This window comes from Crocuta crocuta, unplaced genomic scaffold, assembly GCF_008692635.1.
Source record: "Crocuta crocuta isolate KB4526 unplaced genomic scaffold, BGI_CrCroc_1.0 scaffold197, whole genome shotgun sequence".
NCBI lineage: Eukaryota > Metazoa > Chordata > Mammalia > Carnivora > Hyaenidae > Crocuta > Crocuta crocuta.
In genome coordinates, this window is record NW_027532002.1 from 940,851 (window position 1) to 954,575 (window position 13,725).

General features: G+C 41.0%; 1 protein-coding gene across 1 annotated transcript in view; it reads left to right on the forward strand.

The window, feature by feature from the left end:
• ELMO1 (engulfment and cell motility 1) overlaps nucleotides 1–13,725 on the forward strand; it is a 484,527-nt gene that overhangs the window by 306,663 nt on the left and 164,139 nt on the right. Inside the window, exon 16 of the mRNA XM_077775357.1 lies at nucleotides 12,030–12,166. Within this exon, the coding sequence (XP_077631483.1) occupies nucleotides 12,030–12,166 (137 nt within the window). The remainder of the gene's footprint in view (nucleotides 1–12,029; nucleotides 12,167–13,725) is intronic.

The following is a 13,725-nucleotide window of genomic DNA, read 5'->3' on the forward strand; positions in this document are numbered from 1 at the left end:
CTTCCCTGAATTTTGCATTTATTGAATTCAGGATTACTTATTTTCAGCCCTTTTCACCAGCTCTCTAGCTCCGGCGAAGCCTCTGAGGATAAGGTCAAGGTATAATCCATGGTCAGGCAATGGTGTGCCCGGTTCTTGCTGGACTTTCAGTGAGGCACATCCCAGCTGCTCCTGAATCTGCCTCTCTCCCAACGTAACCTTTGAGTGCCCATCTCACATGGTTGGACAGGCAATTATTTATATCCATGCTAAATCTGCTGTATGACAGTCTCTTAATGTGCCGCTTCTCAGAATAATTTTCCTTATAAAGGAAGTTTTAACAAAGGCATGCAGAAATTTGCTTCTTGAATATGCTCTTCTCTGCCCTGCCTTGGATTATTTACCATTCAACCAGAATTTTCCTCTTTCCCAATCCTCCACTGCACCCTCCCAAAGCTCCAGCCACACCATCCCCAGAAGGGAGGTAAAATATACTTAGCAAGGTAAGTATGCTTTGCCCTTGGCTTCTGCATTGCTAGTCACACTACAAACTTGATACTCCTTTCCAGAGAATTTTTTTTTTGCTCTTTTTTTTTCCTTTTTGGGCCAAGAAAAACCCCTTTCATAGACCTGTAAGTGGATGCAGAAATGATTATTTTGCCAACAGATAAGGCGATAAGGTGTCAAGGACCCAGATTCCCTTTTCCTGCATGTCTTAGTTTTTTCAGCCAGAGAACAAAGGAAAAGCACAGGCAGAGTGTATCAGCAAGACCATTTTTTAATTATAAGCAAGCTTCCAGGGGTCACTTAGCTTGCTTTTATCAGAAATCTTAATTTAATGGAATTTCTGCACATTTTTTCTTTTTGTTAAATGTCTTATAAGATGATGATGGTGCTGCTGTTCTCTAACTTTCCACAGGAACTGAGTACCTTCATGAAGGTAGATTAAGATTTTAAAATAAATAAGATTTCACCACAAGCTAAGCCTTGTATTCAGTTCAACATTTGGAGGGGAGAATTACATACCATATCTGTATTCTGCACAAGGCTTTATGATTAACATTTATTGAGTGCTTATTATATGCCAGGCACTGTGCTAAGTGTTTTATGGGCATCCCCTCACTATATCTTCACCCAGTTCTACAAGCTATGAGTTACTGTTATTGTCATCATAATAAAGGACTCAGAGACATTAAAAAGCTTGATTGGGATATACAGTGAAGGTGCAGAGGGAGAATTCTAGCCCTAGTCCTAACTCTAGAACTGACATTCCTAGCCACTTAGCTCTAAAGTTCTTATCTGGTTTACCACTGTTCCTAATGCACTCAAACATTAAGTAAGTGGATTCCAGAATAACAGGAATCCTCAAAGTACCTGAATTTTAATTCCATCAAAAAGAGAAAAAGAAAGGAGAAGGGAAGGTGTTACTTTATCATGCTGAAGTCTCCAATGCTGAGGTCTTCAATGAGGTCCCCAAAGAATTAGATGATCTGATTCGTGCCTACGCCTTCAGCCTCATCTTTTACTCATCTCTCCTTGCTCATAAGGTCAAGGTCATATATATAATGAGTGGCAGAGTCAGGATCCAAGCTTAGACAGATTGGCTCCAGGGCTATGCTCTTAACCACCTTGCTAGTTGACTGGATGGATATCAGGTGGACATGGACATGGACACATGAGTGGAAGGAAAGAAGGAAGGAAGGAAGGAAGGAAGGAAGGAAGGAAGGAAGGAAGGAAGATCAATCTACAAATGAATGGGTGAGGGAAGGAACCAGCCAAACCTGTTATATAGCTTGTCCATTAGCATCTGCACTACTCTTCAGTGAGGTCACAATCCGCATTTGCAAAAGATACTGCAAACATATACTTACCTATCCATCACATGACATTATACTGAAGTCCAGGTGTAGAGAGGTATACCTGACCAACTTTAGAAGCTAATACCACTTAGGTAATTGGACTAGGTTGCCTAAACAGACCGGCTATATGCTTTTTTATCCATCTAGTCAACCTAGGTAGGTAAAGTACCAAATCCCTGATTCCAGAGGTGATGAGCGGGTCAAACACAACACTACTTTTGAGAAGCGAATCTAAGTCATCTGCAGTAGTTTTATTCTGTCTAAAAGTTATTGTCCCTCTTGGATCACCTAGAAAGCTCATATTCTACTTTTTAAAGTTAACTTTTTATGTAAGTGTCACTTAAATGCATAGAAGCGTTCAGATCCTAAAAGCACAACACAGCTCAATGAATTTTCCAACCACCAACTAATTAGTTAGCTAATTGCTATCTATTTTTTTAATGTTTATTTATTTCTGAGAGAGAGAGAGAGAGACAGCGTGATCAGGGGAGGGTCAGAGAGACAGGGAGATACAGAATCTGAAGCAGGCTCCAGGCTCTGAGCTGTCAGCACAGAGTCCAACACAGGGCTCAAACCCACAAACTGTGAGATCATGACCTGGTCTGAAGTCGGACGCTTAACCGACTGAGCCACCCAGGTGCCCTAGCTAATTGCTATCTAGATCAAAATAGTATTATTCAACCATCAGAGACTCTTCTGGGTTACACCCCCCTCATTTCTTCCCCTTCTCAAAAGAAAAATAGCCTCTTTCTACTACTGTAGATGGATTTTGCCTGTTTTGAGCTTTAGATAAACAAGATCATATAGTATGTTCTCTTTTGTAATGTTAAACATTATGTTTTCGTTCATGTTATTGTGGGTAGTATAATTTTAAAAAATCATTTCTTTGTGGTAAATATGCTGCTGTAGGAATAGGCTATAATTTATCTAATCTCCTGGATGGACATTTGGGTTGTTTCAAGTTTGAGGCTATCGCAAATAGTGCCACTCTGAAATTTCATGTGCATTTCTTTGGGGGCACATATATATGCATTTCTATCGTGTTTATATGTTTGGGGAGAATTGCTGTGTCATTGAGTATGAAATGTTACCTTACCTAAATATTACTAACCTGGTTTTCAAAGTGGTTGAGCCACTTTACACTTGCATCAACAGTGTATGAGAATTCCACTTGTTCCGCATGTTTATCCATGCTTAGTATTTTATACCTTTTCATTGTAGCCATTCTAGTGGATGTTTGGAAGTTTATTTATCTATATTTACATTTTCCTGATGACTCAAAAAGCTGAGCACTTTTTCATATGTTTATTGGCCACTTAGATATCCAATTGCATGGAGTGCCTGTTTACATCTTGCCCATTTTTTTCAGTTGGGTTGTCTGTCTTTTTCTTACTGACTTACATGAGTATTTATATATCATGGATAGCAGGTCTTTGTCAGATAATGTTGCAAATGTTCTCCTACTATGTGGTTGCCATCCTACTGTATCTTTTGATAAATAGATGTCTTTGATTTTAATATATTCCAATCAAACTTTTTCATTCAGATTAATGAATTTTTTTTTTATCTCGTTTAAGAAAACTTGGCTCACCTCAAGGTCATGAGTGTATTCCCCTATATTATATAGAAACTTCGTTGTTTTTTCTTTCACATTCAGAACTGTAATCCACTTAGAGTTTTTTGTTATGGACAGTGTGAGGTAGGGAGTCATAATTATTTTTTTGCAGATTCATATACAATTGGCCCAGCACGAGCATTTGAAAATCCACTGTAGTGTCCCCGTTTTCACAAATCAAGTGTCTGTCTATACAGGTCTGTTATCTGAGCTCACTATTCCATTCCATTGTTCTGTTTTTCCATCCACAGAGTAACATCAAGCTGTTTTAATTACTGTAGCTTTATAATGTCTTTGCATCTGTAAGTGTAATTTCTCCAAATTGGCCATTTTAGCTATGAACGATAATAATTATTTTGCTATTAAAACTGGTAACAACTGGCATTCATTAAGTGCTCATTTTATCCCAGTTAATATATGAGTCATGTATCACTATATATTTAATCCTTGCCGCAATCTCATGAGATAGGAGTCATTGTCTTTCTTATAATGAAGAAATTGGGGTCCAGAGGAAGTAGAAGTTGATCAAGGTCACATTGCTATTAAGCAGTGACACCAAGTTTTGCACCCCAGCCAGCCTTGCTCCAGAATTTCTGCTCTTTTGTTAACACACACTGCATTGCCTGGAATGTGGCCTCGGTCCTTCTTGCTGAATTGGCTGTCTTTTGGTGCTAGAGTCTGATTTTCAGCCCTCACACTACAGTCAGTTATTTTTTTTTTTTCTCTCCACGTCCTTAAAAAAGGCCCATAGGGAAAGTGAACAATGAAGCATTGGATTAGCTACTGTGTATCTTTTCAGTGTGGATTTCATACTATTTTTAGGCATGATAGAGGAGAGAAAAGACTAGAGTTCTGTTAAACCAGGCTTCAGGAGCTGGAAAGAGCTGAGCGGGTTTCAAGCCTCTGATCCCCTGTCCTGAAATAGTGGGGGTGTTAGCTTCTATATTGATGGAACTCAGCAGCAGTTGGGGAACTTCAGATTCTTTGCCCTTTCTCTCCTTTTTTCACCTCTCCCTCCTACAAAAGGTTCTGAACTCTCAGCATCTTCCCACACAATACCAAAACCCTAAAACCAAGCCATTACAGAATACCAGGTCTAAAAATAGAAAATTCAAAGGCTACAGGGGTAAGAATTTCTGCAAAGGCATAAAGGTAGAAGGATACATTTGCATCTGAGAATTCATAAATATATTATCTAGAGCCACAAATAGGTCTGATTTGAATTTTCATGCTGTGGACAGCTCGTAAGATCCTATCACTGCTCGGGCAGCTTTGAGGTATTAAACACTTTTGTGTATATATGATTTATCCCTTTCTTTCTGCAGCTCATAATTTTAAAACAAAATGCATTTTGTATTAAGCTAGCGCTTATTTCTTTTTTTTGGTAAAAATAACCAGAATTTGCCTAGTGCTTCCTAAATATGTGTCCCTCTAGTACCTGCAAATGGATTCACAGGCTCTCTTAGAATAACGAGCATCATAGAAAGCATGGACCGGAGGTTTTTGGCATCTCAGAAATTCTATTTATCTTACAAAGTTCCTATGAAACAGCAGAAATTTTTCACATTTGCCTGTGTCGTCTTGTCATCCTATCTTTAGTCAGGTAATTTTCTTATGTAATGGTCTGCATTCGGTGATATTAATAGGTTGAAAGAGTATAAAAACATCTAACAATTTTCTTATGAAAAAAGAATTAAGTACTAGATCATCAAAAATTTCTGAAGCCTAGCAAATGCCATTTTGATGCCTTAACACCCTCAATGAAATGTGTAGCCATCCTGTCATTCAAGGAAATAATAATTTAGGAAATAATTCAAAATTCAGCGCAGGTGCAGTATGCAAGTTGTGTAATTGTTGTTGGGCATTAGGGAGTTGAAAATACATTATCTGGGTGGCGGTGTGTGTGTGTGTGTGTGTGTGTGTGTGTGTGTGTGTAGGTGTAGTTTTAGAATTTTAGATCAGAGGGAACTTTACCAGCCCATTTCATTTACAGGTAAAATCTCAGGAGCCCAGGGAGCTAAGATGACCTTCTGGAAGTTATGAGCAGCACTAAAACCCATTCTCCGTATTCGTCTTTCACTGCTTACTTGTTACACTGTGGCAGCCCTTGTCCTCTGGGACTCTAGTAACAATACCTGTCTCCTCTCACATTATCCACTGGACAGTAGGAACAAATCTACTTTGAAAGGCAAAGTGTGACAAAAGTGTGTGCAGCGTTCTTATTTTTATTTTAAAACTTAGGTACATGGATTATGGCTGCTTTCAAAGCTGGCCTATTTATAAATGAATTGGATGTCGGCAAATTAATAAGAACCCATTTTACCCTCAGCCCTGAAAATACCTTAATATTCCAGATTTAAAAGACCATTAAGTTGATGCTTTTTTACAAAGTAGAATCTCTTTGTGTTAAAAATAGTGTTCTTGAAAACAATTTGGTTTTTAAAAGTCTTACTATTTTAGTGCCATTGAAAGTTTCTCTCTAAATTTCATTTATAAAATCATTGCCTAGTAACTAAATATATTTTTTCTTTCATGCTTTTATTTAAAAGAACAACAGAAATAAGCCTCACCCTCTGTGTTTTTGTTTAAACCTCTGAATGAAGGACTCCATTCTTGAGACTCGAGCCATCCCTTTACACTGGTGCAAGCCCACACTTCTCAGTGGGGTGGCCTGGCCCAGGGTCACGTGATATCCAGTGAGCTTCATCATTCTGTTGGTTCACACCCGCACTGAGTTTGCTTCCTGTAGTCCCTGTTTCCACTGAATCCTCACAGCAAACTAATGGGGTTTATGCTGTTGTCACCCTCAGTTAACAGATGAAAAGACTGAGGGATGGACAGGTGAAATGACTTGCCCAGGTGACTCAGAAGTCATGACAGAACCAGGATTTGAACCTGGTGGTCTGGCTTCCAGCGCCTTTACCCCCTTTCTGCCATGGCAAACTCTGGGGCAACCCGTTTTGCCTTTCTCACTGCTCTTAACGACAAAGTAAGAGAGGAAAGCAGATCAAGCAACCTGGATGGGTTCTTCCTGGTTGATAATCCTCCATCTTGGATATCTGCAAGTTGAACATTTTGAAGAAAAACATATTAGTACTTAATGCTTTATCCTTACCTCTCATATTGGAACACTCTTAAAACAAGGTGCCTTGAATCCCTAAATACATCGGAATCTTTGCCTTGTTCCCTGTGTAACATGTCGAGGAACAAATTGTTTTTGATTTATTTTCATTGAAGTGCAGTTGACACACACAATATTATATTAATTTCAGATGTACAACATAGTGATTCAACATTTATATACATTACAAAGTGATCTCTGTGATAAATCTAGCTGCCGTCTGTCACCACACAAAGTTGTGACATTTTATTAACTGTATGCCCTACGCTGTACATTGCATCTCCGAGCCTTATATATTTTATAATTGGGAGCTGTTTGCCCATTCCTCACTGCAAGGGATAAGTGTTTTCAAGTATAGGATGGGGGCACTGGGTGGCTCTGTTGGTTGAGCGTCTGAGTTCGGCTTAGGTCATGGTCTCAAAGTTTGTGAGTTCAAACCCCACATCAGGCTCGTTGCTATCAATGCAGAGCCCACTTCAGGTCCTCTGTCCCCCTCTCTATGCCCCTCCCCTGCTTGCTCTCTCTCTCTCTTTCTATCTCTCTCTCTTTCAATGATAAGTATACATTAATTTTTTTTTTAAAGTATTGGATGATGGCAAGCCAGTGTCTTCTTGTGGAGGATGCATACGCTGTCTCTGGTGAGAGAATGCTGGGTTTGATTCCAAGCCCTGTCACTGCAGTTACTTAATTTCACTGCTCCCACTTGTCTCCTCTGTGAAATATGGGTAATAACAGTGACCTTGTTGTTACTGAGGATTCAAAGTTAGGGCAGGTAAAACTCTTACAATGGGCAGTATATAACTTTAGGTAATTGCTGGTGAGTGCCCTTCTTCTAATTCACCTCCTCTAAACCCCTTCATCCTCCATGATATATCCGTTTATGTTGATATAAACACCGTTGAGGTGTTTATATCATCAACCCTAGTGAGAATTCAAATCAATGCTTACCTGATTCTGAAATTTATATTCTTTTCATCACACTGAGAAGGAGTCAGGTGCTATTTTTCTCTGGAGACAGTGCTGATTGGCCACTGTTGATGGGTGCATGTACCCTCAGCATGTGACATTTCAGCCTTAGGATCTGAACATCCCATAGGATTTTGACCTCATCAACAAGAACGATTGGTTGGTCCCAACCCCTCCCTACCAGTAGGACCCCAAAGATCATTCACCAGATTTTTCTTCTTCCTTATCTCCTAGAAATGTTAAAATCTTTAAGAAGCCATATAGTACAGTGATAATGATGATAAAAATAATACTTAATAGTCACCGTTTACTAAACTTATCTATGTGCTAGGTATCTTATCACATATTTTATAAACATAATCTAATTTGATGCTTATAAATCTTATAAGGTCATAGATTTTACATATTCAGGGAGTTTCATTGTCTGAAGCTACATCATATGCTAGGGAGCATCAAATTTGGTCTTTGAATGTAGTTCTGTGTGACTGTAACCATTATACCATCCTGCCTCCTCGTTCTTACTTTCTCCCTGGCTTCTAGTAATCTTGAGCATGTGTTCTCTTATGCAAATAGCTGTGTGCTTGCATTAGTTTAGGTTTCTATGTCAGTAATTTCATGCATCTGAGAGTAATAGAAAGCCTGGAAACAGTGACTTAAACAAATCATATACAAGGAATTCCTTAGGAGTTCAGTTCAGGGTTGGTATGGTGATTCCAAAGTTCAGTCAAGAGCTCCTTCTAACTCTCTGCTCTAAGGCATAGCCCTCATTTTTATGCTGACAGAATAGCTGCAGGAGCTTCAGTCCTGACTGGACATGAAATTGTGTCCTGAAACTGGAGTAGTTGAGAGGTAAAGGCAAAGGCAAAAAGAGCAAGCCAGTCAAGGGTCCTTCCTCTTGTAAAGGTCTTCCCTGGAAACCCTACCCAGCACTTTCCTTATATCTCTCATTGGTTAAATTTGGTCATAATGGTCACTCTTAGTTACAAGAGAGACTAGAAATGTGCTTTATTTAGCTGGGTGCATTGTTGCAATGAACAGAATTGGGGTTTGTTAAGAAGTAGGTCAAATAAATTCATCCAATGTGACTCTTCCCCAGGGACTGACTATCTAGAGAAAACCTGGTGTATTCCAGAGGCTGAGAATATCTTGAGCAGATGAAAGAGTTGGATGAGTAGAAGCTATAACCAAGTGGAATGTGTCTTGGGTATTCAAGAGAGTTGTCAGGAGTGCAGCTTGACCCAACCCAGGGAAAGGAGAGGTAAGGTCCAGAAGAGGAGTGTGACCCAGGGATTTGAATCTAACTCTACTTGGATCAGGACTAGTAGGAGGAAAGCAGAGGAATCCTAGACTCCAAATATACCCTAAATGTTCATACTTAAGGTGATGCCACTTGTAAGACTTTACTTCATAAATATCTTTCATATTTGTATTGCTGGGGGAGGTGCAATAGAGGCAGAGTTAATTGGGAATCAGAATGAGGAAATGAGAACAACAGACAATGATGGGCTTTGATTATGGGAGATGGAATCCCAGCTCCACCACTTGCAAGCCTTATGACCTATGACCTTGGACAAGTCACCTGACCTTTCTAACTCTTATTTTTTTTTCTCCTCCACACCCTATCTAACTCTCCTATTTCTAATTTTAAAAAAAAGTTGATAATATCTTCCTCGTGTGCTTGTTGTAACAACTAACAACAATGTAGATCTAGTGCCTGACTTCTGGCTATGGCAGTGATATGGCTGTTGTATGGCAGTGGCTGCTGTTGGTACCATCCCATTGCCATGTGTTGTCCATCAGCAGGTGCTGGCTGTACACTTGCTGTGAGCCCCCTTGGACTGGGGGGGTTAAGATTCCAGTTTCTGTTGAAGGAGCGGTGCAAGATGTAGGAGAGTTGGTGGAGAAGTTAATTTTCAAAGCAGCAGTCATAAAGAAATGTCCTGGGCTCTTGTCAGTGAAGGCAGGAAGCCTGCTGGGTCAACTAAACCGCAGGTTTCAAATGCTCATTTGGGGCCACCTAAAGAAAGCTCATGATGGAAGGTTTAATTTCTCCAAGATTTACCTTCCTTATATATAAAATAAGGATAAGCATCACACCTACCTCCCAGGTTGTTATGAGAATACCAGTGGAGCCCCTGGTGCATTATATGTACCCAATAAATATTCCCTATTATTAATGACATTCCTTCCCTCCCTCTTCACCTAAGTAAGTGCATGGTTTGTTGGTCTCCATTTTGTCTGGTTATCTTGGCTTCAATAATCCCATAAAAACTTTAACTAGGGCATAAAGTACACACATAATCACACTGGGTCCAAAAAGATACTGTGATAATGTGATTAATAACGAGTTCTTGGATGGCAGTAGTATTTTAGAGTGCTTCTGTGGACTTGTAAATTCCATTGGCTTCAGTGCTTAGGAAAGTGAGACTGACAGCTCATTGCCCAGGGCAGCAAACACACAATCCGCCTGTGTTTACATTCCAAGTTCTTTAAATAGCTTTGTATCCCAGGTCAGAACTTCACTCTTGCCATTTTTCTGCCAGTAACACAGGCTGGGGGGTTGGGGTGACATATGCTCTTGCTGCTAATTTCTGAGATGTGAACAGGCTTGACTGGGAGCTGGGGAGAAATCAAGAACAACCCGTGTTCCTGGAAATGATACGCTGGCACAACATTCATTGTCATCACCACCACCTTGCTCCATGTTGGTGACAACTTTTATCCTTTCAAAGCACTTTCCCATAAGTCATGTCATTTGATCCTCTCCGAAACCTATGGAGAAGGACAAGGAAATTTCATTTCCATTTTTTTAGTGAGGAAAATCAAGACTCATGGGGTGCCTGGGAGGCTCAGTCAGTTAAGGGCCCGACTCTTGATTTCGGCTCAAGTCATGACCTCATGGTTGGTGAGACACAGCCCTGCATCGGGCTTCACGCTGATGGCTAGGCAGCCTGCTTAGAATTTTCTCCCTCTCTCTGCCGCTTCCCTGCTTGCTGAGTATTTTCTCTCAAAAATAAATAAATAAACAGTACAAAGAAAAGAAAAGACAATTGAGGCTCAGGAAGGTAAAGTGACTTTCTCCTGATTGGCATGGGCTGGACTCGAACCCACATCTTCTGCCCTCAGACCCAAACCTTTTCCACAAGACTGCACACTGCTGCTAGCCTGTGCCCTTACCTTGTCTGGAAGAAAGTAGCCTCTATGTAGCTTCATATCTACCTTTATAAAGGTCTGGAATTCACTAAGATAGAGGAGCTTGGAACATAATAGCTTGTGGCCTGGCCAGAGCAGCGTGTGTTTGCTTAGGTTTGATTAGGGTTCAGTTGCTGGGGCCTTCACCGGACGATTTTCTCTAAGTAGAATCAACCACATGGCAGGCACAGGGCTTTCTCCAAGCACAGAAGGTCTTTGCTGTAAACCCCGCTCCTGCCCTGTACCCCCTCCTCTCCCAGGCTTCTAGGGCTTGAAATTCTAACATTTGGAACCGTGAAGATTAAGTGACTTTTAAGGAGATTCTGATTTAAATAGTAACTATTTCACTATACATAACAGCTTGTATTTTTAAAAAAAAAACTCAGGGTACTGTTTTGGGGGGAGGATCACAAAATCTGGCTCTTTGTAGTGTCCTCATCCAATAAGGCATGAACCACAAGAGGCATTGTAAAGATCAAATGAGATGTATATAAAAGGACTATAGAAATGTAAGCTTCCCAGAGAGCAGGGAAGAAGGGGGTGGCTGGGGTGCCGTTCTGGGAAGGAGGAGAGAAATAGGCACAGCGTGAGCTCAGAGCACTGGGTCTGATACGCAAAAACACTGCAACGGGGAGGCAGGAAGACAGTCTGGCTGATTTCACTGTTTGGTCCAGGACTGGACCATTCTCGGCCTTCAGAGCCATTTGGGTTGCTTTGACCTCCAGCCATCTGTGTCTGGGAATGTAAAACAAATGGTTAATGGCATCAGATGGTATATGATCTTAAATGTCCCCCTGCTTACTGCCATAAAAGCGAAAGAGCTCCCTGGAGAAATAACCGAGGATGCTATTTTCAAAGTTGCAATTAATCGTGTGCTTGGGAAAGCTCATCCTCTGCCAGTTAATCTGGTGAGAAAGGAAAAATTAAGAGTGACGGAGCTATGACTGAGAAGGCAGTTTGAATCATCTTTATAACGTCACACAGGCAGATACAGAGCCCAGGGATTCAATACCAAGGATCCTGGAACAAAAGATATAAGGGTCATGTCATGGGGTGGGTTAGGAGCTGACTTCCTTCAGTCAAAATATGCCTCTCGGGATAGGTCTGACCATCTGACTTTCAACTTCACAGTTGCCCAGGGACTATCATTAGGTTTCTTTTTCAAAATGCCTTACTTCCACTGTGGTCTGAGCCAAACATGCCTCCTGTCATCTCTCCTTGGGACACCCACGTGTGGCTGTGTTCCCTCATTTTGCTCTACAGACTTTCTCTCTTATTTCCCTTCTCTTTCTTCCAGCTAGTGAGACCTGCAACGACTTCCACCCAATGTTCTTCACCCATGACAGATCCTTTGAGGAGTTTTTCTGCATCTGTATCCAACTCCTGAACAAGACATGGAAGGAAATGAGGGCAACTTCTGAAGACTTCAACAAGGTAAGGTGAAGCTGAGGCAGAGGCAGAGGCTCCTTTTGTCTCCCAAGGAGCCTCACCTTTGCACGGTTCCTTAGCTGCCTGTGGAAGGCAGATCAGGAAAATGGGGACGACTGTGATTTTAGGTCGCCTTGCAAATGGAGAAAGAAAGACATATCTGTATAGGTGGGAAGCTTGTACTGGTGATGTTCTCATCAGTCTGGGATAGGTTTGGACCAACTTTGTTCTTTTTGATTAACCAAACTGGAGCCACCAGCAGAGACGCTTTCTTGAAAAATATTGTCTAGATGAACATTTTCCAGCATGAGTCCAGATGCCTTGTTATTGCAACATCCAGTGGGTGCCCCCACCTGCCCTGCTCTACCAGTGCAGGAGAAAGAATGGGATCCGGAAGGCCGCTCTGTCTAGGTACCTTGGTGTCTTTGTGGACTATGGATGTGTTGAGATAACCTTCCCTTTGCTGTGTCAAAAAGAGTTTATATTAAAAAGCAAAATCTCTTTCAAGGAGTGGAGTAAGTCAGTCAGTCAAGTTGAGTTGAGTAAGTTTATATGGAACATGTTTTGGTTTACAGAAAGCATTTAACTCTTTGAACGGGCATCTTCTTTGGTTTTCTGTAAGAGTGTAAATTTCCCATTTCTGTTTGTGAGTGAATGTTGAGTCCCAAGAAGAGTGTTGACTGACTTAGAGAAGGCAGAAATATCATGTAAACTTTTCATGTTAAGCAAAGTTTTTATTCTTAGATAAAGGCCTTGTTAACAATAATCACATGGCTAATAATAACTGATGGTTGAGACAGGTATATTCAGGACAGGTATATTGGGGGAGGTCTTCAATACTTTTAATTTGCTACTGTTTTTGGGTCTGGGTTTGCTTGGCTCCATCACCAATACCTGCTGACTCAGGACTGGGGACATAACTGTTGTTGCCAAGAGTCAAGGGGTCTGACCTCACAGTCATCCGGTGGGGCCTTCATAGCTTGTGCTTGGGGCATAACCTAATATCAGAATTCCAACTGTACTTGATGTTCTTATTAGTCTCCTCCCTGTCACCTTTACTCTGAAATTATAGCCCATCCTTCTTTACCACCAAATTTCTGGTTTGTGACAGCTTGAACTGATGTTGGTTGAAGAGAAAGAAAACCATGAAAAAAAATTGGCACTCTTTGCCAAGCCTCAGTTAGGTGCTAACCTGACTGTCTCCATCAGTATAATGATCTTACCTGCCTTTGGAGCAGACAAATGCCATTCTATCTTGGTCACCTTGGGCCGTCTATTTAATTTATTGAAATAGGCCCTAGTGACACCCTTCCATGGAGAGCCCTGATGCGCACGATGCAACTAGAGCCACCAAGGGTCCGAACAGCGATGTGCAGGCACAGGTATGATTGAAGAAGGGACATGAATGAAAGAAACCCAGTAATTCTGCAGCCTCTAAGTGCACTTCACTTGATTTTGAGGGGCTTTGCAATTCAGGTACAAATCACCCCTTGGAGAGAGGAATGAAGGAGCAGGGTTCGTACAATCAAGCCCCCCGCTCCAAAAAAAAATTGGAGAGTGAAATA